Here is a 21,537-nt window from a genome sequence, read left to right on the forward strand (position 1 = left end):
CAATGTCATTTACAAATGCGATGGCCCACGTTCAAGCTGTTCTGGGACTCATGGGCCATGGGCTACATATTGGATTTGCCTAGAAAGGGCACTTTTTAAAGAACTAGCTCACGCTCTGCAGAAAATGAATTGAACAATATGGAAAAGCCATCATATACCAGTAAGAAAAAGAAATTCACAATTGCAAATATTATTGTAAATATGAAGAGCCAAAGAAAACTCTTAAGAAAAAACTAAAATAAAAGGCAAAAGAGTAGAATGAAGCTCTCTGGAAAAGTTTTCTGTACAGTGAAAGTCATGCAGACTACCTGACCATAGCTGACTAGAATATATCATCAAAGGGGACAGCCAAAATTGTCTTGAATCATCTTAGGCCTCTAATGGCCAATTACCTTAATTTTTTTATCTAACAGTGTCATGACAAATACATTTTTCCTTTTTTTTCTTTTTTTCTTTTTCTTTTTTTTTTTTTTTTTTTTTTGGAGCTGAGGACCGAACCCAGGGCCTAAATCCCTGAGCTAAATCCCCAACCCCTACATTTTTCCTGATATAGCCCTACACTCAGTACACCTCTAATTCAATCCAAACGCTAACACTGCTGTGGTATCTGAAACCTCCAGATAACACGGGCTTCAGAGCCAACCAGCTTGAAGACCCTGTCAAGTAATTACTGAATACATTGATCTGTGCCTGTAAAGGTTCACGCAGCCACTTGCACCTGGAGCATGTCATTCGCGGTGACAACCCTTTTCCTGAACACTGTCCTCATGTGTCATCCACAAAACATCTTCAGAGAAGTCTGGTGTGCACGTTCGTGAGTGAATTGGCGGGCGTGCTCAAGGTGGGTGCATCTGTGCAAGGAGACCAGATGAGGGTGCCAGGTGACCTCCCCAACACTCCCTGGCTATTCCCAGAGGAGGGGTCTGTCCTTGAACCCACAGTTCATATTTCATGACCAGGCTGGAAGGTAGAAGGCTCCATCAAACATTCTGTCCCACCACCAGCATGGTGGTTAGACTCGGAAACGCCCCCATGGGCTGAAACATCTGAACACTCAGGCACCAGCTGGTGGCACTGTTTGGGGACGTTAAGGAGGCATGGCCTTGGTGCAGGGATTATGTCACTGGGAGCCGGCTTTCACAGTCCCTGGCCTCGCCACACTTGTGGTCCTTTGGCCTGTTTCCATGTGAAGATGTTATCTCTCAGCTTCCTGCCCCAGCCTGCAAGTCTCCCAACCATGTGGGGTGGCGTCACTCTGGACCGCATGTTAGTCAAGTGTCTCCCCGAGTATACCAAATGAAAAGTAAAACGCTGGGCTAGAGTGCTTCCTCGGCGTTCACAGCACTTGCTCTTGGAGCACACTGCTGTCTTTACCTCCAGCTCCAGAGGCTCTGGCAGCAGGATCTGAACCTCCACAGGCACCAGGCCTGCACGATACATACGCAGACATGGTGAAATACATTTAAACCAATACGACAACTGTTAAGTGACCAGACTGAAATACTCCTTACTTTAGGTATACCTGGCTCAGGAAGTGGCACTATTAGGAGGTGTGGCCTTGTTGGAGGAAGTGTGTCACTGTGGGTGTGGGCTTTAAGACTCTCATCCCAGATGCCTGGAAGTCACTCTTCTGTTTCCCTTGGGATCGAGATGTAGAACTCTCAGCTCTTCCCACATCATGCCTGCCTGGATGCTGTCATGCTCCCACCTTGACGCTAATGGACCGAACCTCTGAATCTCTAAGCCAGCCTCAATTAAATGTTGTCTTGTAAGAGTTGCCTTAGCTGCCGTGTCTGTTCACAGTAGGAAGACCCTAACCAAGGCACTCTTTTTACGAGTTAATGCTGTTATTAGTTTAAACAGTTGTTTGGTTCCCAACTTGGGATATCTTGGGCACAAATAATTTTAATCTCAAATGACTGGTCACATTAGCACATGCCTGCATTTTGGAGATGAAGACAGATAGGTAAAGGTCCTCTTCGGCTGCAATAGTGAGTTCTAGGCCAGCTGGAACTCCACAGACACTGCTAACAGACACACACATTTCAGTTTTAGTAGTTAAATTGTAACATGTCTGACCTGGAAGAAAGTATTTTTGAAGCTGCATTCATTCACACATGGGGACTTTATTTTTAACTCTAGTCTGTATTTACAAAAATTACAGCCACAAGATGACCTCTCTAAACTAGTGCTGAGGGATACTTCAGTATTCTAGAAATTTCCTTACAAAATGAGACATCCTCAATCATAAATCATACTTTGTCCAGAATAAAAGGATAGGTAAAATATTACAGGGCCACTTAGTAATGATTTCTGTTTCTGACATATCCTAGTCTCACGTCCAAATAAATATACAGGAGATAAAACACCGTCAGCCATTGCTTCTAGACACTGTAGACTGATTGCTTATGAAGACATGGACTTTATTAATAGTGCCAACAGTGTTTAGGCCCATCACCGTAACTACATTCCTGATGCCCATGTTTACCACGATAATTTCAAATAATGTTCCTTGCACCACTATCCTCTACAACAGCAGTTCTCAATACAGCGGTCCCCTGTCTATCAGAAACCACTGATATTTGTACTGTAATTTATTACAGTAGCAAAATTAGTTATGAAGTAGTAACAAAAATAATTGTATGGTTGGGGATCAGCACATGAGGAGCTGTATTAAACGATCACAGCACTAGGAAGGTTGAGAACCACTGCCTTACAGCATACAAACCCTCACCCATAATCCTTGCGGGCACAATGCGCATCCTTTGGTTATTTACTAATGCACTGCGGTACGTTCTCACTGGGAGAAATCAGTACTTATTATTTTAAAAACCAATGGTGAGGATGGAGGCCTGGGTTAAAAGTGTTTACAGCTTTACCAGAAGACTGGGGTTCAGATCCCAGCACCCACACTTGGTAGCTTACACATGAACCTCCAACTTCAAGGGATAACATGCCCCTTTCTGGTCTCCGTGGACTAACTGACTCTCTCTCTCTCTCTCTCTCTCTCTCTCTCTCTCTCTCCCTCTCTCCCTCTCTCCTCTCCCCTCTCCCCTCTCCCCTCTCCCCTCTCCCCTCTCCCCTCTCCCCTCTCCCCTCTCCCCTCTCCCCTTTCCCCTCTCTCCTCTCTCTCACACACACACAACCAAAAATCCCAAACAAAACCAAAGCCGGGCGAAGCCCATGCTCTCCCATGCATAAGGGTGCTGGGTGCTGTGATGAGCTCCTATTTTGCATGCAGGCCCAAATATCTGTCCAGAACGTATGGTAACAGCTGGAGAAATAATAGGACGATAGCTTTTTCTACATTACCACATGCTATGGATACCTTCCCTTTGTACTAGAACTTACTTCCTGCATCCACTTTTGCCTTATCTATAACATCTTACATCGGATTTCTACACCATTGAATATTACTGTTTAATTATGAAAAGATAATCTGGGAACGGCCACGCCCTGGCTTTCTCCTGAGTGCACTTACTTGTGCACAGAGGGGAACTCTGCCCCAGCTCTCTTCCATTCGGCCATCAGTTCTCTTTGGACCTCTTCTGGTAGCTCATAGAAAACCTGAGGATCAATGTCCGATGGGAAAGTAAGCTTTTCATCAGCAGAATCTTGCTCTCTGTTTTCTAGTCCCTGGTGAGAGGTGGTGGCTGTCTGCTTGTGGCTGTCTGCAGTGCGGTGTGTGGAGAAAAGCTGTTCACTCTGCAGATTTGGAAATGAATGAAAAACGGAAACAGCAGGGTTCGTATTGGAAAAGTGGAATCCCTGAGACTCTGTAGGGCCTTGACTCATACGTTCGTCCTTTAACTGATTATCTACATAATAGGAGCAGTCCTTTCCGCAGGATGGATGGGAGGAGCTACTGGTACTCAACCCCGACGTTCCCGGCTCACAGGGAGACACAGCCGATGCCTGCTTGCCAGTGAGCAGAGTATCTCTGGGACTTAAGCAGCCCGCCTGCGTCTGCTTTGTAGAAAAGAAAGACAATACTCCTCTCGAGGCATGTAACGGACAACTCAAACTTCCTTTCCCTTGAAGATTTTCTCTAGATTTTCCAGAAAGGATTTCTTCTTGAATATCTGCTGGAAGCTGCGTGAAGACTTCTTGGTCAACACCCTCTGGCAGGAACTGGAGTGGCAAGTCACTCGTGTCCTTTTCTTTAGGAAAGCAGGTGGCATCCGATGGAGACTCCCCCCTTCTCGTGCTTTCGATTCTTCTACTTGGGAGACAATCCCAGTTTGCTTCTTTCTCCTTGTAGGAGTCCTCCATGTGGATGTCCTTCACTTTCTACAACACAAGGAACAGCAGAGCTCAGAGTCCACATGCCTTGCACATCACTGCTGCAGGTGTCCTGCAACTAGTGTGTCTCACACACCCATAAACCTGCCCAACCCTTCGACCTCCCGTTACCAGTGCCAGGTACCCACAGAGATCAATCCAGCCCAGTGTCACACACCACTGAGTGGCTTATCATTCCATTCATACGTTCCTGGCTAACACAGAGTAGGAGACAAAATATGAATGAAGAAAGGAGGGGCTGGGGATTTAGCTCAGTGGTAGAGCGCTTACCTAGGAAGCGCAAGGCCCTGGGTTTGGTCCCCAGCTCCGAAAAAAAGAACCAAAAAAAAAAAAAAAACACCACAAAGCAAAAAGGGCTGACTTTCCAAAAATTACTTGTCTCAAGAGTAACATTTAACAAAAACAAAAAAAAGCACAATAAAAGTATATTATTTTCTAAACTATAATACTACATTTATATAAAACTTAGAAGCATTCTTAACCTGTTTACTCAATTTTTCTATAAAATTTTTCACTTGAATTTCCCTTCTAGTTTTATATACCATAAAACATTCAACTCCAGCTCAACAATTATTATAATACTATTATAATAGTATCCTAATCTTAATACAATGGTAATTAACTTCTAGATATGTTTATATTTATAAGCCAATCATAATATTTGTACAAACCTCCAGAAAATGTGTTAATGCTTCCAAAACAGAAGCACCACGATGGGTGTCTCTTTTAGTCTGTGTTTACATTTTCTTTTCGGATAACGATATATCTAAGGCCAGCAACCGTCCTGTGGCAGGAACTATGAACAACTAAATCATCTGAATAGCAGCACCTCAGGATCTCCGAACAGCACTACGTACAAATGCAGATGGTGGGTTTAGCACACCAGGGCAGTCGAGGGTACTTACAAAGCTCCGCTTGCCAGAGCAGGCAGTTGTTGACAGGGACGACGTTAGGAAGCAGTCCATAGGCCCTTTCTTAGCACTGTTCAGGGCTTTCAGGTTGCAGAAGCACACACTCAGAAGGGTCAGGTGAAAGGCCATCTTCACATTTACCATATTTCGGAAAAGTTTCATAAGGATCTCCATCAGGGGCGGCACTGCATCATAATTTCCTAAGTAAAATGTAGAAGGGTGTAATAAGCACGTGCATCTTAATAGTCAAAGCACAATTTTATTTACAAATCTAAGTTGGGATCACCACACATTTTGATATTATTTACTAAATGTATTTTACATAATTAGTTTTGTACCCTCTGAATTTGGGAAATATTTTTAACTAAGTATTTACGAGTTGATTGAGTAAATGAGAATTTACTTTTATTATCTATTAAAAAGTTTTCCTAATGTTGATTCCTGGTAAAATAAAACTAAGTTTTGAAGACTACATGAAAATAATGTGCCATGTTTCTAACTCAAAGTTTGCTTTTTGAAGAGTTCAATATACTATTTATCTTCTTAGAGAACTGGCCCATACCTGTCCCTAACTTCTGAATGACGTGAGATGGGATTGGGCACTGGCGACTCTCTCGATTACAGTGTTTGTCAGAGTATCGACGGATGACTAATCTTATTGTATGGGGCTTCCTTCCATCATGGCATACTCTAAAAATATAAATGGGAAAAACAATAACAAAAGAAATTAACATGATTTTAAGATGATGGAATACTTATTTATTGAAGTGTCGGATCTTGTAACTATAGCGACTATATGCACCATAGAAAATGAGATAATAAAGTGATAAATGTTCAAAAATATCCCAATAAGCATCCCAAAGTCAACACAGAGAAGCCCTGACAGCCATATGCCTTCTACTAGAGGACTAACAGCCAGAACATGTCAGGAACTCAAACGGCCAGGCATCAGGAAACAACCCCATTCACCAAGAACATAAAAATAATTTTCATCGCCTTAGCGATCGGGGGAAAGTAACTTAAAACAGTTTGCCATTTCACCTGAGCTCACCTCACTCAGTGGCCACGTGAGATGAATGGTAGTGAGTGCTGGGAAGAATGTGTAGAAAGGAGACTCCCCACTCACTTCTGCTGAGAACACCAGCTGGAGTAGCCATGGAAAGCAGTGTGGAGGTTCCTCAGAAAGCTAAAATCAAGGCTACCACATGACCCAGATACAGCATTCCTGGGCATACACCCAAAGGCCCTTCAGTGGGCTTTAACATACAGTATTAAGCAAGGTCTCACACTCTCAGAAAGAAACCACATGTTCTTTCATATGCAGAATCTGGTCAATAATATATAGACACACATACATGTACATGTGTGTGTGTGTGTGTGTGTGTGTGTGTACATATGAGGGGTACAGTATAACATGGAGAAAAGAGGACAAAAAGCTTAGCTATCAGGGGACAAGGAAAGACTGAATGCAGGCAATGGCCATGAGCAATGGAGGAGCACATAGGGCTGTCTTCCTAACTCTGATCTGTCCACAGACTCTCGGCTTGGGTACTACACAGTATTATAGGAAGGACCTAGGAAGACAATGTGCATGTTCTCTCTTACTTAGGATCCATCGCCTCAACACTTAATGTTGGAGTCTCTAACTTGGAGTAATCGTGGAATCCAGCCGAGGAGAAAAGGAGCGTGCACTGGGTCCCTGTAGGCAGGAGAGAAGAACCCAGGCCTATGAAAGGAGAGGGGAGCAGAGGCAGGGGCAGGGGCAGGGGAGAGTTAATTAGAGAGGGAGATGAGAGGGTAGAGTGCAGATAAGCCAAGGAGGGAGAGAACACTAAAGATGTCAAAAAAGCCATACAGAACCCTACTATTTCATACGGGTTCTACAATGGGCATCATGTTCCCCACAAGTTCCATGGACTTATCAAACAAAAGGTCCAGTGTCAGATGTGGGGTCTGGGGTGGGGTAGGGGCAGAAGACACTACAAGATAACACATGCAACTGTCATTGTTCTTAGCTGCATGCCCTGACTTGAGATGTACTAAAGACACCACACACTGGTCACAGGGCTTGCAGAAATCAAGCTGGAACTAAGCTTGAAGCTCCCACATCCCCCTCCTCTGACTGGCTGTCGCAGTGCTACACAGGACGCCAGGAAAGAAAGTTATCAGGAGCCCCACCCAACTCTAAGTCCTGTGAACTACCATAATGACAAGCTGTGCTGGCTGTTTTCGGTTGACAACTTGACTACGTTTGGAATTAACTAAAACCCAATGGCTGGGTCACCTGTGAGGTTTTTTTTCTTTCTGATCAACTGAAGTGGGAAGACATTTTTAAACTCTTAATCCAGTCTTTTGTGGTGGGAGAATCCACCTTTAATCTGGACCACACCAGCTGGCAGCCTGTATAAGGCCACGGAAGGAGGAGACCTGCTCTCTCTGCCTGCTTGTTCTCACTGCCACTAGCAAGTCCATTCCTTCACCAGCATGAGATACATATATAACTGGGTTTAATGTCTGCCGAACAGAAGAACTCCGGGCCTGGTGTTAAAAGACTAGCCAAAACCCTTGGCTGGAGAGGTCACAGGCCCTAGAGGGGCACCCACCTCACAGGCGCTACAGGAGCACCGACCTCACAGGCCCTAGAGGAGAGGAGCACCTACCTCACAGGCCCTAGAGGAGCACCCACCTCACAGGCCCTAGAGGAGCACCTACCTCACAGGCCCTAGAGGAGCACCTACCTCACAGGCCCTAGAGGAGAGGAGCACCCACCTCACAGAACCTAGAGGAGAGGAGCACTGACCTCACAGGCCCTAGAGGAGAGGAGCACCTACCTCACAGACCCTAGAGGAGAGGAGCACCTACCTCACAGGCCCTAGAAGAGAGGAGCACCCACCTCACAGGCCCTAGAGGAGAGGAGCACCTACCTCACAGAACCTAGAGGAGCACCTACCTCACAGACCCTAGAGGAGAGGAGCACCTACCTCACAGGCCCTAGAGGAGCACCTACCTCACAGGCCCTAGAGGAGAGGAGCACTGACCTCACAGGCCCTAGAAGAGAGGAGCACCCACCTCACAGGCCCTAGAGGAGCACCTACCTCACAGGCCCTAGAGGAGCACCTACCTCACAGACCCTAGAGGAGAGGAGCACCCACCTCACAGACCCTAGAGGAGCACCTACCTCACAGGCCCTAGAGGAGCACCTACCTCACAGACCCTAGAGGAGAGGAGCACCTACCTCACAGACCCTAGAGGAGCACCTACCTCACAGACCCTAGAGGAGCACCCACCTCACAGGCCCTAGAGGAGCACCTACCTCATAGGCCCTGGAGCACCGACCTCTACCGTCTCACTCAACAGGAGTACCATGTACTTGCCTTCTAAATACTTATCCTGACACCCATGGATGACTCTGCCCTCATCTACATCACACAAGCTTCATTTGTAGCAGATGGAGATAAATACAGAGAATCACAAAAGGACAAAGTTCAGAGCCTAGCAGTGCCCATGGAGTGGCCAACCCCAAATAATAGGACACCTACAATACAACCCCACACCCAAGGCTTGGTGCACAGTGATGAAGAGGGAGACGGAGACAATGAAAGCCAGAGGACTGCTACAAAACTATGTCTTCTGGACCTGACAGGGATGATGTACCCATGAGCTAACAAGAGTTATGGCTGCCATGCAAGACCACAGGAGTCAATATCAGCACGGATGGCAGCAGGCACTGCACAGCTCCACACGAAGCTGGGAGCTACAGGCAACAGATGGCTACTGAGGGAGGAGGCAGCAGTACAGGACAGGAACTGAGAGGTATGGCGGGAGGACATGGGAAGAGTTGGTGGGGGCGGGGGGAGGGGAGATAGCTCTAATAAAAAAAATGCAGAAAGACATTTTTCTATTTACCTAAAATTACATATCTATGTAAATTTTGTAACATATAATATATATATAAGTAATACACATAAACTACACATAGATATATATGTATCTATATATATTTATATATGGTTTAAAGAAGTTACAGCACTTGGAGTAATAATGCTTTCCCCAAGAGCCATGGACAATTGAACAAAGCTCCCAGTAGCATGCGAGTGAAAGTTCCCGCCACGCTTCAACAGTGGTGGAGGGTGGCACTTGTACTTTGGCGGTAACTGTCAAACCAGCCTTCGGACTTGAGGCTGCTCAAACTGGTGCCTAGAGGCTGGTGCCTAGAAGAAAACAGCTTATCTTTCTCTCCTGTCTGTAGGATTCATCAATAAATTCTCTAGAAAAAATGTATGTCAGACATACAGACACACAGATATGCGAAATTATTTTCATGCCAATCACTTGAATTCTATTAACCTCAGCTGCAGACACAAGTCTACGGCACGGCACGGCACGGCACGGCACGGCACGGGGCACGGCACGGCACGGCACGCTGGCGGCAGAGACGTGGACGGACGACTCTGGCCTCTCAGAGGGGAGAGGGCCTGCTCTCTTCTGGACTGAGTCTCCAGATGGAGAACTTAAGGGATACAGCACATACTTCTCTGGTATTCCATGTACAGGACCATTCTCCACAGCCACTGACTCAGGGTATGCGTGAGCCGAGGCAAAGTGGACGACCCAGCTTCAGCAGCAGAGTCCCCAGAGGAGAGCGATCCATGTCGCTGGAGCTGAGTCGTGCTCTGCCTCAGAGCAGGCGGCCCACAGTGAAGTGTACAGCGCTGCTCCAGACTGACAGCAGATCTCTGCAACAACCATCGGCCGTCTCACGTGTGACAGCCAGCCATCCTTGGAGAACTCAGAAGCACACATGCTCTAAACCAATTTAGGACACTTCCACCGAGATGAAGTGATGGGATGGACGTTAATACTTCCTTATGGGAAACGAGAAGTGCACACTTGAAAGATAACAAGGACACCAGGAAAGCGCCTTTTGCTCGCTTTATGTTACATTTTTTGTATACTAGATCCCAGTTGACACATCATTGTTAACTGTGCTCAGAGCCCCTTGTCCGCACTCCCACACTGTACGTACACCTATCTAGCCATGCCTTCCTTTGACTCCACTGTCTTTTCTGAGTCTGAGAAAGGGAGCCGGGCTTCTCCTGCTGTCTGCAGCCCTGCTCCTCAGCACCTTTCTACTCTGAGCCACCATCCTGCCTGCTCCTACAAAAGGACTGGGAGAACTGTGGCAGACGGACTCTTCCCTTTTAACTTTTAACTGAAAAGCAAGTCGTAATGTCAGAGCAGAGACTGGGCACCAGCTACAGGGAAGATTTAAAAATTCCTTCTCACCTAAGGGTGAGAAATCTAGGGATATTATTAGAAACACTGAAGAACCTTCAGGTAACTACTGGGGCTTAAGAGCAACACAACCACTGTTCCTTGAATGACAACTAATGGAAGGCGGCAAATTTAATTAAGAGCACACAGTAAGAGAAATCTAACGACAAATGATCGATCTTGAATAGCACTACCTCCTTCAGTTAAACTGTAAAAGCCAACACAGCACATGAGGGGGTTCTGCATGCAGCCTAAATATAAAGATGATGGGGGAAGGTGAAACGCACCTGTTTAAAAGGCTGGAAAGTAATTCTTCAATCTTAGTTTTAGCTTCCACTTCTGAGGAACACTTTTTAAATGTATCTTCTTCACTAAAGGACTACCAAAGAAATAAGGGTTAATGTAAAATCAAACACAGTGGCCGTGCCAAACAGATGTTCAACATTCTTCACTACCTATCTTTATGCGTTGGTAACACCAGGTTCACTTTTGCACTAATTCCTGGTGTGTGCAATTATCTTGTGTGCAGTACTGTGTGAGACTATTGTGTGCACAGTACTGTGTGTGCAGTTATCTTGTGTGTGCAGTACTGTGTGAGGTTATTGTGTGTGCAATTGTGTGTGCCATTACTGTGTGTCCTGTTATTGTGCACCAAGAGTCATACAATTTTGAAGCACAGGGACCACCTCTAATTACTCTATGGGACTACAGCAAGGTTTCCATGGCCCTAGAGCCTTAATCTGAGTTTACGCTTGGACAAGTTATTTAACCTTTTTATAGTGCAGCTTTAAAGAGGGAAAGAGGAAGGACAGGAGCAGGAAGGGAGGTCTGAACAAACAGCACTGCCTATCTAAGAGGTTATGGTGAAATTCACTGCAGTGGGTCTGTGGAGCAATTTCTGAGGCCTAGCACGTGCCAAACAACTGGGTAGTTATTCCCTCCCCACTGTCCAAATCTCTGGATTAGTCTAAAGGTGAGGATGTTTTAAAAGGTTAAAAAGTGTTCTTCATATGTTTGTGTGTTAAGGCAGTAGTAACAAAAAGTAGGTAATTAGATTTAAAACTACCAGCAGGCAAGTTTCAATTTCAGAGTACTGGCTCCTCTCACAGCAGTCAGCTTCTCCCGGGAAAGGGTCACACACAGCCGCAAAGCACAGCAGAGTAGTGGATCCGAGAGCCAGACACCTTTAGCTGAGGTAGCATAACCACCACCTGGTAAGGTTAACGCCAAGCCCACATACCTGTGGTGGCCCTGAGGGTGTTACAGGCGACTTGTCCTCTCCAAAGCTGAGCTTCCGGATGCGCTGAGCAACAGAAATTCCCAATTCCTTTTCTAAGGTTTTGATTGGAAAGGTCTGGAGATCATGCACACTATTGATTCCCAGGACTTCAAGACGCTTGGCGGTTTTATAGCCGATACCTAAACAACAGAAATGCACAGTGTTGCGAAGGCTTTGCGTCTCAAAGCCAAGCTACTCTCAACATCAAAGATGTCTCCACCATACGGCTCCAGGGCACCACTCAAAGCCTTGTGTGGAAAAGCACTTGCACGTCTATCTGCACACAGATTCGTACACAAAACATTTCAGGTTTTTGGCTTTCTCCAAACCCAAGTGTGCGCTTCTAGGAATTAACTGCATAGTTTAAAGAAACTACAACAAGGCCAGTATTTGTCTGCAAATGCATTTGTCTTACCAGGCATTTCCTTTATGTGGTTCAAACTGTGAATGAGATGCTGACAACTCTCAGGTAATAAGACTGTCTGTTGATTTGGTTTAAAAACACCAGACACTAACTTTGCCAATAGTTTATTAGGCGCTACGCCAGCGCAGCCTGTGAGCCCCAGCTGGTTATGCATGGCTTCCCGCATCTCTGCTGCAATCTGCGATCCAACCGCAAGTCTCACATGCGTGCTGCTGTGCAGGTTTACAGCTGTAACGACAAAGGTATCACCTCACAAACATGCACTTTCTCTCTCACCAAAAGGGTTCAAAGAGCCCAGGGATCTGTCCATGCTCACTCCTCCCCGACACTCCTCCCCCACACTCCTCCCTGACACTCCTCCCTGGCACTCCTCCCCAACACTCCTCCCCCACACTCCTCCCCCACACTCCTCCCGACACTCCTCCCGACACTCCTCCCCCACACTCCTCCCCCACACTCCTCCCCGACACTCCTCCCCCACACTCCTCCCCGACACTCCTCCCCACCACTCCTCCCCGACACTCCTCCCCCACACTCCTCCCCCACACTCCTCCCCCACACTCCTCCCCACACTCCTCTCCCACACTCCTCTCCCACACTCCTCCCCCACACTCCTCCCCCACACTCCTCCCCACACTCCTCCCCCACACTCCTCCCCCACACTCCTCCCCGACACTTCTCCCCCACACTCCTCCCCCACACTCCTCCCCCACACTCCTCCCCCACACTCCTCCCTGACACTCCCCACTACTCTTCTAACTGCTTCCTTAGTTTGTCCTGAGTCATTACAAACTAACCAGATGCTGAGGGTCCGTGACGAGAAATGCATGCTGAGAGTGCTTACTCACTAGCAGACTGTGAAAATGCAGTTCCTGGCAGTTCTAGCTGACATGCATAAGACCTTCATTCACCTTTACTAATAAAGAAACAGAAGGAAGCCTATATACTAGGAAAACATAGCTTTAGAATGAAGTCTGGATGTTGTGCACCCCATGAACGCCCTGCTGCAAATAATGACTGGGCCCCAGGTTATGAAATCTGCTCACGATACTACAGGGAGGGGAGAAAGAAACACGTTTTCTTTGGTGTGGGTAACAGAGTTGTATGATCCATCCTAGGATTCATGCTGGAAGGACGTGGAGATGAAGTGTCTGTCACAGGACTTACTCCCCAGTAGCTCATCAATCGGCCTAGCTGACAGCACATGCACAGTCCACAGAGGCAAGATAAAATACCTGTGCCCGAATGGCAACTGGCTTGTCTATAACAGACAAGAGCGTCCACACACAGGATTCTGCCTGTTTACGTACTTATTCAAAGAAATTGTGCTTAAACCTATGTGGAGCAGGCACTTGGAAGGCAGAGGCAAGCTGATCGCAGAGTTTAAAGCTATCCTGGCCAACAGCGAAGTTCCGGGCCAGCCAGGCCACATAGTAAGACTGGTTTCAATTAATAACTTACATAAAAGAAGAATAAGTAATAAGAAACTAGGCAGTCTTCATTTGAAATATGAAACCGAGCTCTCTGTCCACTGATGTTTTCTAAACAGTAAGTCTGCATCTGCTTTAAAAGCTGAACAAAGATGGATCTGTAATCTTTCTGGCTTTCACCCTCGGGGCTGACAAAAGGGCACAAGAACAAACCACACAGGAGAGGCTTCATGTCTCTAGACGTGGAGGTTCGGGCCCATCGTCTGTGTCGACGATATAGGAGACTCTAAACGGGCATAAGAGGAGGGGCATGCTGAGATGCAGGCCCGACTACGCCAGGCCTCTCTTACAGAAGAAGCTAGACCTCTACATGGCTGCATTCTCTAGCAGCCCTGGGAGTCTAGACGCCTAATTACATACTCCTGGGCACTAATTACAATTTATTTACACATGTGAATATTCCAGCAAAAACATCTGTCTTCCGCACTTTCTTCATATGGGGAGATAAACCATGTCGCTTTTGCTAATTGTTGCTAATGGTCATTTGAACTGATTAACCTGAAGCCTGGGGAAGTCACCAGCAAAGAGCAGATTGGCCTGTGACTAAAGGCCTGGACAGGATGTAGCCAGGATCCAACAAGGGAATCTCTGTCCTCAGAGGAACAGAAGGGATCAACAACACACTTAGCCTACCTCAAAATTCAGAATTAAAAATGACAAAGAAAAAAGTAGGAAGTCAATGTCTGTAAATTAAGAACAGCCTACAGAGACAGAGCTCTTAAAAACAAGGAGCAGGAAGAATAATAAGAAAACTGCCTCAGAGAGACGGAAGCCACACCCCAAGGGGCACGTCCCTCCACACCACTCAACTCTTCTGAATACCTGATGTGACTGGCACGACTTCATTTTGGCCATCTTAGATACTGGCTAACGTGGTTACACATCTGTCAGAGAGCTCACTTACAGTCACCGAGGGCACACGGAGGGAGAACTCACACTGGTTATTGTAAACATGGCCGGACATGGTCACTGACGGAACCTCGTCACTCGGAAGCTGCTGCAGTCTTTTCTCAACCATTTCTGTCAGATCCACAAAATTTTCATCAAATCCAAGCCTCTCCACAGCTGGACTAAATTCCTCCAACAATTCTAATTGAAATAACATTGGAACACAGATATAATTTACAGCTAGAACAGATTTCACTGTTTAATGATTAAGATATCAAATACAGCATATAAAATATGTGCATATCACATGTATAATACCATATGCATCACGGCTTCACACCTTTTAATTTTTTACTTACATTTTTATTTCATATGTATGGGCATTTTGTTGACGTTGGGTCTATGTATTGTGTGTGTGTGCCTGGTACCTACAGAGGCCAGAGAGGGCCCTGGATCCCTAGGACTAGAGTTACCGATGGTTGTGAGCCTCCATGTGGATGTGCAAGCTGAGCCCAGGGCCTCTGGAAGAGCAGCCAGTGCTCTTAACCACTGAGCCGTCTCTCCAGCCCAGCTCCACACGGAATATTGGATAATGTCCTAGCTAACAGATTTTGGAGTAGAGGCAATATTCAAAGAAAAAGACCCCAAAAGTAATAATTCCCAGGTAATGACTCACAGTAATAAATCTAACTCAACCTTCTTCCACATCCATAATGTTTTTTATCTGTAGTATACTTTAAAAAAAATACAAGAGTCCATGCTTAAGAGGTAGTTAAAATCTTGACACGGATGTCAAGGAATAAATGGTAATCTCCTTAGAAACACATAACCAATTAATAATATTTTAGCAATATTTTCCATGAGCACTTACAAAAGAGAGATCAAACCCGTATTTAAACTAATCTGGAACCTGCATTAAGTGAGGTATCCTGATGAAACACTGCCTGAGTCCACTCCACTCCACGGGGACGGAGTGGCTGAAGGCGCACAACTTCAGGAACTCAAACACCTCACATCAGCCAAGACTTAGGCATCAAAAAGTTCACAAAACCAAGACTCAGAAGGAATTCAAAAGACTCTCAATTCTGAAATCAGACTTAATACTAATCACCAGCTACAGCTACGAAACCATCTTGTCTGACCCTGAATCTTCTGACTGGACAGGGAGAAGGACAATAGCTCCTGGGCAGTCACATACCAAATGAAAATTTATAAAAACTAGACAGCAGCAAAGACACTAATGTTGACCTTTAGTATGCATGTGCATGCTTGTGCGCGCACACACACACACATACACACATACACACATACACACACACATACACATACACACACACATACACATACACACACATATACACACACAAACACACACATACACACACACATACACACACATACACACACATATACACACACAAACACACACATACACACACACATACACACACATACACACACATACACATACACATACACACACACATACACACACACATACACACACATACACACACATACACACACACATACACACACACATACACACATACACACACACATACACACACACATACACATACACACACATACACACACACATATACACACACAAACACACACACACATACACACATACACACACATACACAGACACATACACACACATACACACACACATACACACACACATACACACACATACACACACACACACACACATACACATACACACACATACACACACATAACACATACACACACACATACACATAACACATACACATACACACACATACACACACATAACACATACACACACACACATAACACATACACACACATACACACATACACACACACACATACCACACACACATACACACATACGCACACACATACACACACATACACACATACACACACATAACACATACACACACATACACATAACACATACACATACACACACATACACACACATAACACATACACACACATACACATAACACATACACACACATACACACACACACATACCACACACACACATACACATATACGCACACACATACACACACATACACACATACACACACATAACACATACACATGCACACACACACACACACACACACACACCCCACATGCACAAAAGAAAGTTCTTTGCAGTATCTCTTTTCAGCCCATATTTTAAACCTCCCCTTACTTTTCCTGTGACATAAATCGTACTCATGACGGAATTTCAGTTGCCCTCAGCTACTCACTTTCTCATCACAGCCATAACAGTGAAAGAGGCCTACTTATATAATTAAAAATTTGTATTAAATGTATTTATCTGGGAGTAGATGAAGCCACTTTCTTATTTAGTTAAAAAAATGTATTAATTTATTTTTTGGTGGAGAAAGGGGGCCCACGCTGCAACATTTGTGGATATCAGAGGACGACCGTTCAAAGTAGTTCTTTCCTTCTACCGAGTGGGTGCCGGGGATGAACCCCAGTTGTCAGGTTTTAACACCAAGAGCATCTATCCACTGAGCCATCTGCCAACTCCTTAATAATTTTTGAAGTGGGCAAGGCCCAAATAATTTTTTTTAAGTGTTAGGCAAAAAGAACTGCGCATATGGCACTCTGTTACAAATATTTGTACAGTGAGTAGTCAACCTACATAAACATGCAAAGTGTACAGCAGCCAGCTTGTACCTGTGACCTTATAGGACATCTCCCGGTAGCGGCTCAAGTCTTCTCCATTCACCAGGACGAGCTGAGGACACTTTTCTTTTGCATCTCTGACATTCATAAGCTTCTTCACTCCAAGTTTCCTGGCTTCATAGTTGCAAGTAACCACCAAGTATTTCTGTTGCACACCTAAAAAAAAAAATTAAGAATCATCAGAGGAAATTATGCAGAACTAAACATTTTAGAATACCGCTTCGCAGCTCCGCACTGTGACAGCGTAGGCGGGAACCCACGGTTTGCCGCTGTGGTTGTTTGCAGCAATGAGGCTCAAACCCACAGCCTTGAGCATGCTGGCCAAGAGCTTCACGACTACTGGTGCAGAGCTCTTGGGCCTTTGCTACACGCCCGCCTCCCTTTCGCAATGGCCTTGAACTCACGGCTGGCCTCCCAGCTTCCCACGTCTGCCTCCCTTTTGCAAGTGCTGGGGTTACAGGAGTTTTACCACCTTGCCCAACTTCAAGCGGGCTTTGACAAGAGCGAAAAAGATAACTGAGTTAAGAGGAACCACCCCGATTAAAACTCTAAGAAACACCAGGTTTTCCAGCAATTTCCCACTTACAGATTATAAAATAATTTACAGAATAAAGTAAAATACAGAAGAAACAAAGTATATTAAGTAAGAAAACACAAAATAATTGCAGCAGAAATTACACAGAAGAATGTGGACAGTTACCAGTACCCAAAGGGAAGCTGTGTCTCTCAAATCTAAATTATGCTTAAGTCAATATACTCTTTGGAGTTTTCAGTGATTAAACACACATTTAATCCTTCTAAGATTCTTTTCAGACAATTCAAAGCCCAATTAATTTATATTGTCGTGTACTATTCTTGGGTATGTTCACCAAACAATAACCTGATGGAAATAACAACAAAAACAACAACAAAAGAAAACAATTAAATGCTGGTTGATGTTATAAAAACATTCATCTTCCGAGCAAACTGCCAGTGAACATAAGCAATGTTCTAAGAGCCAAGCCACAGAAATCATGAGAGATCTCCTGCCAATAAGTACCCTAGGCATAACAATTAGTAGTGCTACCGCGAGGAATTATGTGGGGCTTTTTAAAATTGGCAACATTATGATCATCTATAGAACACATTTAAAATTGCTAAGCGCATGTGCTTTTCTCTTTTTACACAAGTTGATTATTTCATGACTCTCTTAAGTCATATTCATCTGCAATACATAGAATGAAAATATGAAAAACACCTAAACCCATTCTTTTTGCATATTTTTAAACCTAATGTCCTAAGACAGAACGTTAGTTTTGCAGGTACATTTTTTTTTCAATATCTGAGAGGCCCTGAGTCAATGGTAGCTATCCATGACTCTGTGAGCCATACACGAAACGGCCAGACTGGCAAACTCCTTAGCTAAAAGGGCTTCCCACAGTATGCCCTGGCCTGACCTGTTTGCACACTCACATCTCTCTTCATGATAACCACTTATATCTACTCCTTAACCACAAAATACCTTTTAGTACGAAGTAACTACTGGGCATCTTGTGCTAACTGGAAATTCTTTCAGAGGGAAAGAACTGATGGCCTAATTTAAATCCTTGGCCTCTTAGAAAAGCTTCAAGCTTTAGTCTCACCCTGGAGAACTAAAACCTAGGCATCCCATTGTCCTTCGTGGAATCACAGGCTGGACGCTATGACACTGCAATGAGTACTAGAAGAAAAGGAAGGAAACAAGGAAGCTAAAGACTGTCCTTTATGCTAATAGTAAAGATCCTCTCTGTGTGCATGAAAGAAAACCCACTTTCCTTGCTTAAGGCTGAGCCTTCAGAAGTAAGCTACTACGACTATTAAGAGCCCATTCTGCTTTCTGTGCGTGTGTTACCTATGCTAATATCAGCTTTATTAAGGTGGAAACATTTGGTGCATTTACCCCTGGCTGCAAAGCAAATATGACCGCCAATGAAGTACCTAAAAACGGACTCCAGGAATTGCCTCAAAATGGTTAATAAATCATAGTTGAAGCTAATGTTATCGCCACTCAACAAAGATAGCATCGATGTGGATTACCTAAAGGTTTGTCCTTTAATTCTGGATTGGAGATCATCTCTACTTGGGCATAAAAACAATCCAGGTCCACATGTACTATGACTCTGGACGAAGCGATTCGTGATGGTGCCCCTTGATCGCAAACTGCTGCACGATACACAAAGGAAAACAAGCATATTCAGGCTGCTAATCGTCAAAGAGCAACTAGCACATCCTTCAAACGTTTTACCTAGAAAAGAACATATAGTGGCTTTGACATTTCCCTCCCCCCTTGGATTTATGAAGTAGCCAATCCCCACTTTTAATAAGCTCTACGGTACCTACAAATCAAAAAGACATGAAACACCATCAACAAAAAGGTCTTCAGTCCTGCTCAATTAACTTAATTGACTATAAGTTCTCCAGCTACTTTTTCTTCTGACTAGTTAATTTAAGGGGGAACTCTTGATCGATAACGGATGGCACAAAACCCAGTACTATTTTAGGGTCTTGAGAAGCTTTTAAACAGTAGAGGCAAAGAAACTGTAGCAATGTTATTTTCAACCAACTTGAGAACTACTCAAAGTGGCCTGTTCCTACATTTAAAAACAAAACAAAACAAAACAACCCAACCTGTGGGTTCCAAGACACTAAATTAAGTCCCCACAAGAGTTAATATTTCCTGTTTTAAAGTCCCCAGTGCCTACAACAGTGTCTGAGGTGCAACAGAAATCGAATAATTTAAGCACTGAATTAAAAAACTGAGTATCTAATTTTAAAAACCGGGGTCAGGGCTGCACCTGAATGAAGCCATCAGGCCAGTGAGTAAACAGTAGTTTATGAGTCCAACAGGAAGCAACAGGGACAGTTTCCTTCCTTAGTTACAAAGCAGGCTAAATGAAACCCTGGGCTAGGAAAAGCACATTTGTGGGGAAACTGAGAAAATCTGAGCATATAGTGTCTTCCAGTAAACGAGGATTGGTTGTGTACAGACTTTAATATATGTACCAAGGAGATGTAAAATGCTGATATAAAAGAAACCTGTCTGCCACAACTTTTCTGTTAACCGGAGGTGGGATGTGTCAGGGAATGGGTACCCAGCGCTGATTCTGGCGCCACAAGGCTGGTCCACAGGCTGGGGTGGAAGTGGGTCACCTAGGGAATCCAGCCTGCTTGCTAGGTTCAGGCCATCCTTTCCAACACAGGCAGAGGCCAGGTTTCTAGGCATAAATGGGTGACAAAAATCCTCCTATTCTCTGATTTGGGGCCGCCGGAAGCAGCAGGGGTCCCCACGGGAGGTCAGAGAAGGCCTGCCCGCCCTGGAGACAAGTGCACCCCACCGGTGTGCGCAGGAATGCAGCCATCACCCCAGTCTTCAGCAGCCAACGCAGTGCCCGCACTCTCCAGGCCCGAGCGGGACCAGAAGGCCGCGACCCAACGACCGCCCCGGGCACCCGCCCTTCACATCCTTCCTCCCTTCCCGCCATCACCCGGAGGGCGCGCACCCCGCGAGCCGCCCGCAGCCCCCGAGTCCGAGGGCTCCATGGCACGAGAAAAGTCTTCTTCCTCCGCAGGGCCGCCTTCCTCCTCCGGCTCCACCCCCATCTTCCCTTCGGGCCAACCGCAGCGCAGCTGCTGCACGGTCTCCTAGGAAACCACGGCCCAGCCTCCAGCCTCGCGCCTGCGCACTGAAGCAAAACAGCCTGAGTGGCAGTGGCGGGGAGAATAGGGAAGGACCTGATTGTGGTCGGTAGGTGGAGTAGGAAGAACCCGAATGCTCCTCTTTCTCTCTTTAATCTTTTTTTTTTAAACGTGTATATGAGAGCTTATGCTGTGTGAGTGCAAGTGCCGGCAAAAGCCAGAAAAGAGCGTTGGATCCCCAGGAACTGAAGTTAACTGGAATTAACTGGGGTTTGTGAGCCCCGGGTGGCTTCTGGGAACTGCTCTTGAGTTCCACGAAGAGCAACAAGCATTCTCACCCCTGAGACATCTCTTCAACCCCATTCCTTCCTTTTATTTATTCAGTTTTCCCTGAGGGCTCCAGTGTTCGGCTCATGTAAAAAAATAATAATAATAATAATAATAACGTTTTAAATATATTCTCTTTCCGATGATTATTAACAAAACCGCTAATCCCTAAACCTGAGTGATTTGTTTTGATGGGATTGGGGAAAGGGTATAGATTGTATTAAGATCAAGATGCCCACGTAAAAGACGTGATTAGCAAAGATGTTGAGGTTTGTT

The 21,537-nt window shown here is 45.2% G+C and overlaps 2 protein-coding genes across 8 annotated transcripts in view; one reads left to right on the plus strand and one right to left on the minus strand.

Annotated features, from left to right (window-relative positions):
* Stard6 (StAR-related lipid transfer domain containing 6) overlaps positions 1–4,655 on the plus strand; it is a 27,914-nt gene extending 23,259 nt beyond the window's left edge. The window contains exon 8 of the mRNA XM_039096655.2: positions 3,634–4,655. Coding sequence (XP_038952583.1) covers positions 3,634–3,643 — 10 coding nt within the window. The 3' untranslated portion in view covers positions 3,644–4,655. The remainder of the gene's footprint in view (positions 1–3,633) is intronic.
* Positions 430–20,950, minus strand: Poli (DNA polymerase iota). 7 transcript variants are annotated; one of them, XM_063277188.1, is made up of 11 exons: positions 20,799–20,950; positions 19,336–19,461; positions 17,272–17,436; positions 14,617–14,769; positions 12,182–12,418; positions 11,728–11,906; positions 10,775–10,866; positions 5,776–5,903; positions 5,208–5,413; positions 3,482–4,290; positions 430–2,027 (listed from the first exon to the last, which is right to left on the minus strand). In XM_063277188.1, the coding sequence occupies exons 1-11, from the start codon at positions 20,896–20,898 to the stop codon at positions 1,856–1,858; spliced, it is 2,367 nt and encodes a 788-aa protein (XP_063133258.1). In that variant the 5' UTR covers positions 20,899–20,950; the 3' UTR covers positions 430–1,855. The 7 variants fall into 7 exon arrangements, with proteins under 7 accessions (XP_063133258.1, XP_006254962.1, XP_038952578.1 ...); XM_006254900.5 differs by lacking the exon at positions 430–2,027 and having other exon boundaries at positions 2,107–4,290; positions 14,617–14,700; XM_039096650.2 differs by lacking the exon at positions 430–2,027 and having other exon boundaries at positions 2,107–4,290; positions 19,336–19,458; positions 20,799–20,913.
* Positions 20,951–21,537: the final 587 nt, after the last annotated feature.

The sequence above is a fragment of the Rattus norvegicus genome, chromosome 18 (assembly GCF_036323735.1).
Source record: "Rattus norvegicus strain BN/NHsdMcwi chromosome 18, GRCr8, whole genome shotgun sequence".
NCBI lineage: Eukaryota > Metazoa > Chordata > Mammalia > Rodentia > Muridae > Rattus > Rattus norvegicus.

Bases quoted from the DNA above. Each gene is read 5' to 3' on its own strand.
- Poli (XM_063277188.1), bottom strand. From the start codon at position 20,898: ATGGGGGTGGAGCCGGAGGAGGAAGGCGGCCCTGCGGAGGAAGAAGAC. The intron at 19,462-20,798 runs GTGCGCGCCCTC...TGTATCGTGCAG, and splicing joins GGCTGCGGGCGGCTCGCGGG to CAGTTTGCGATCAAGGGGCA. The intron at 12,419-14,616 runs GTGAGTTCTCCC...TTGTCGTTACAG, and splicing joins CCATGTTTACAATAACCAGT to CTGTAAACCTGCACAGCAGC.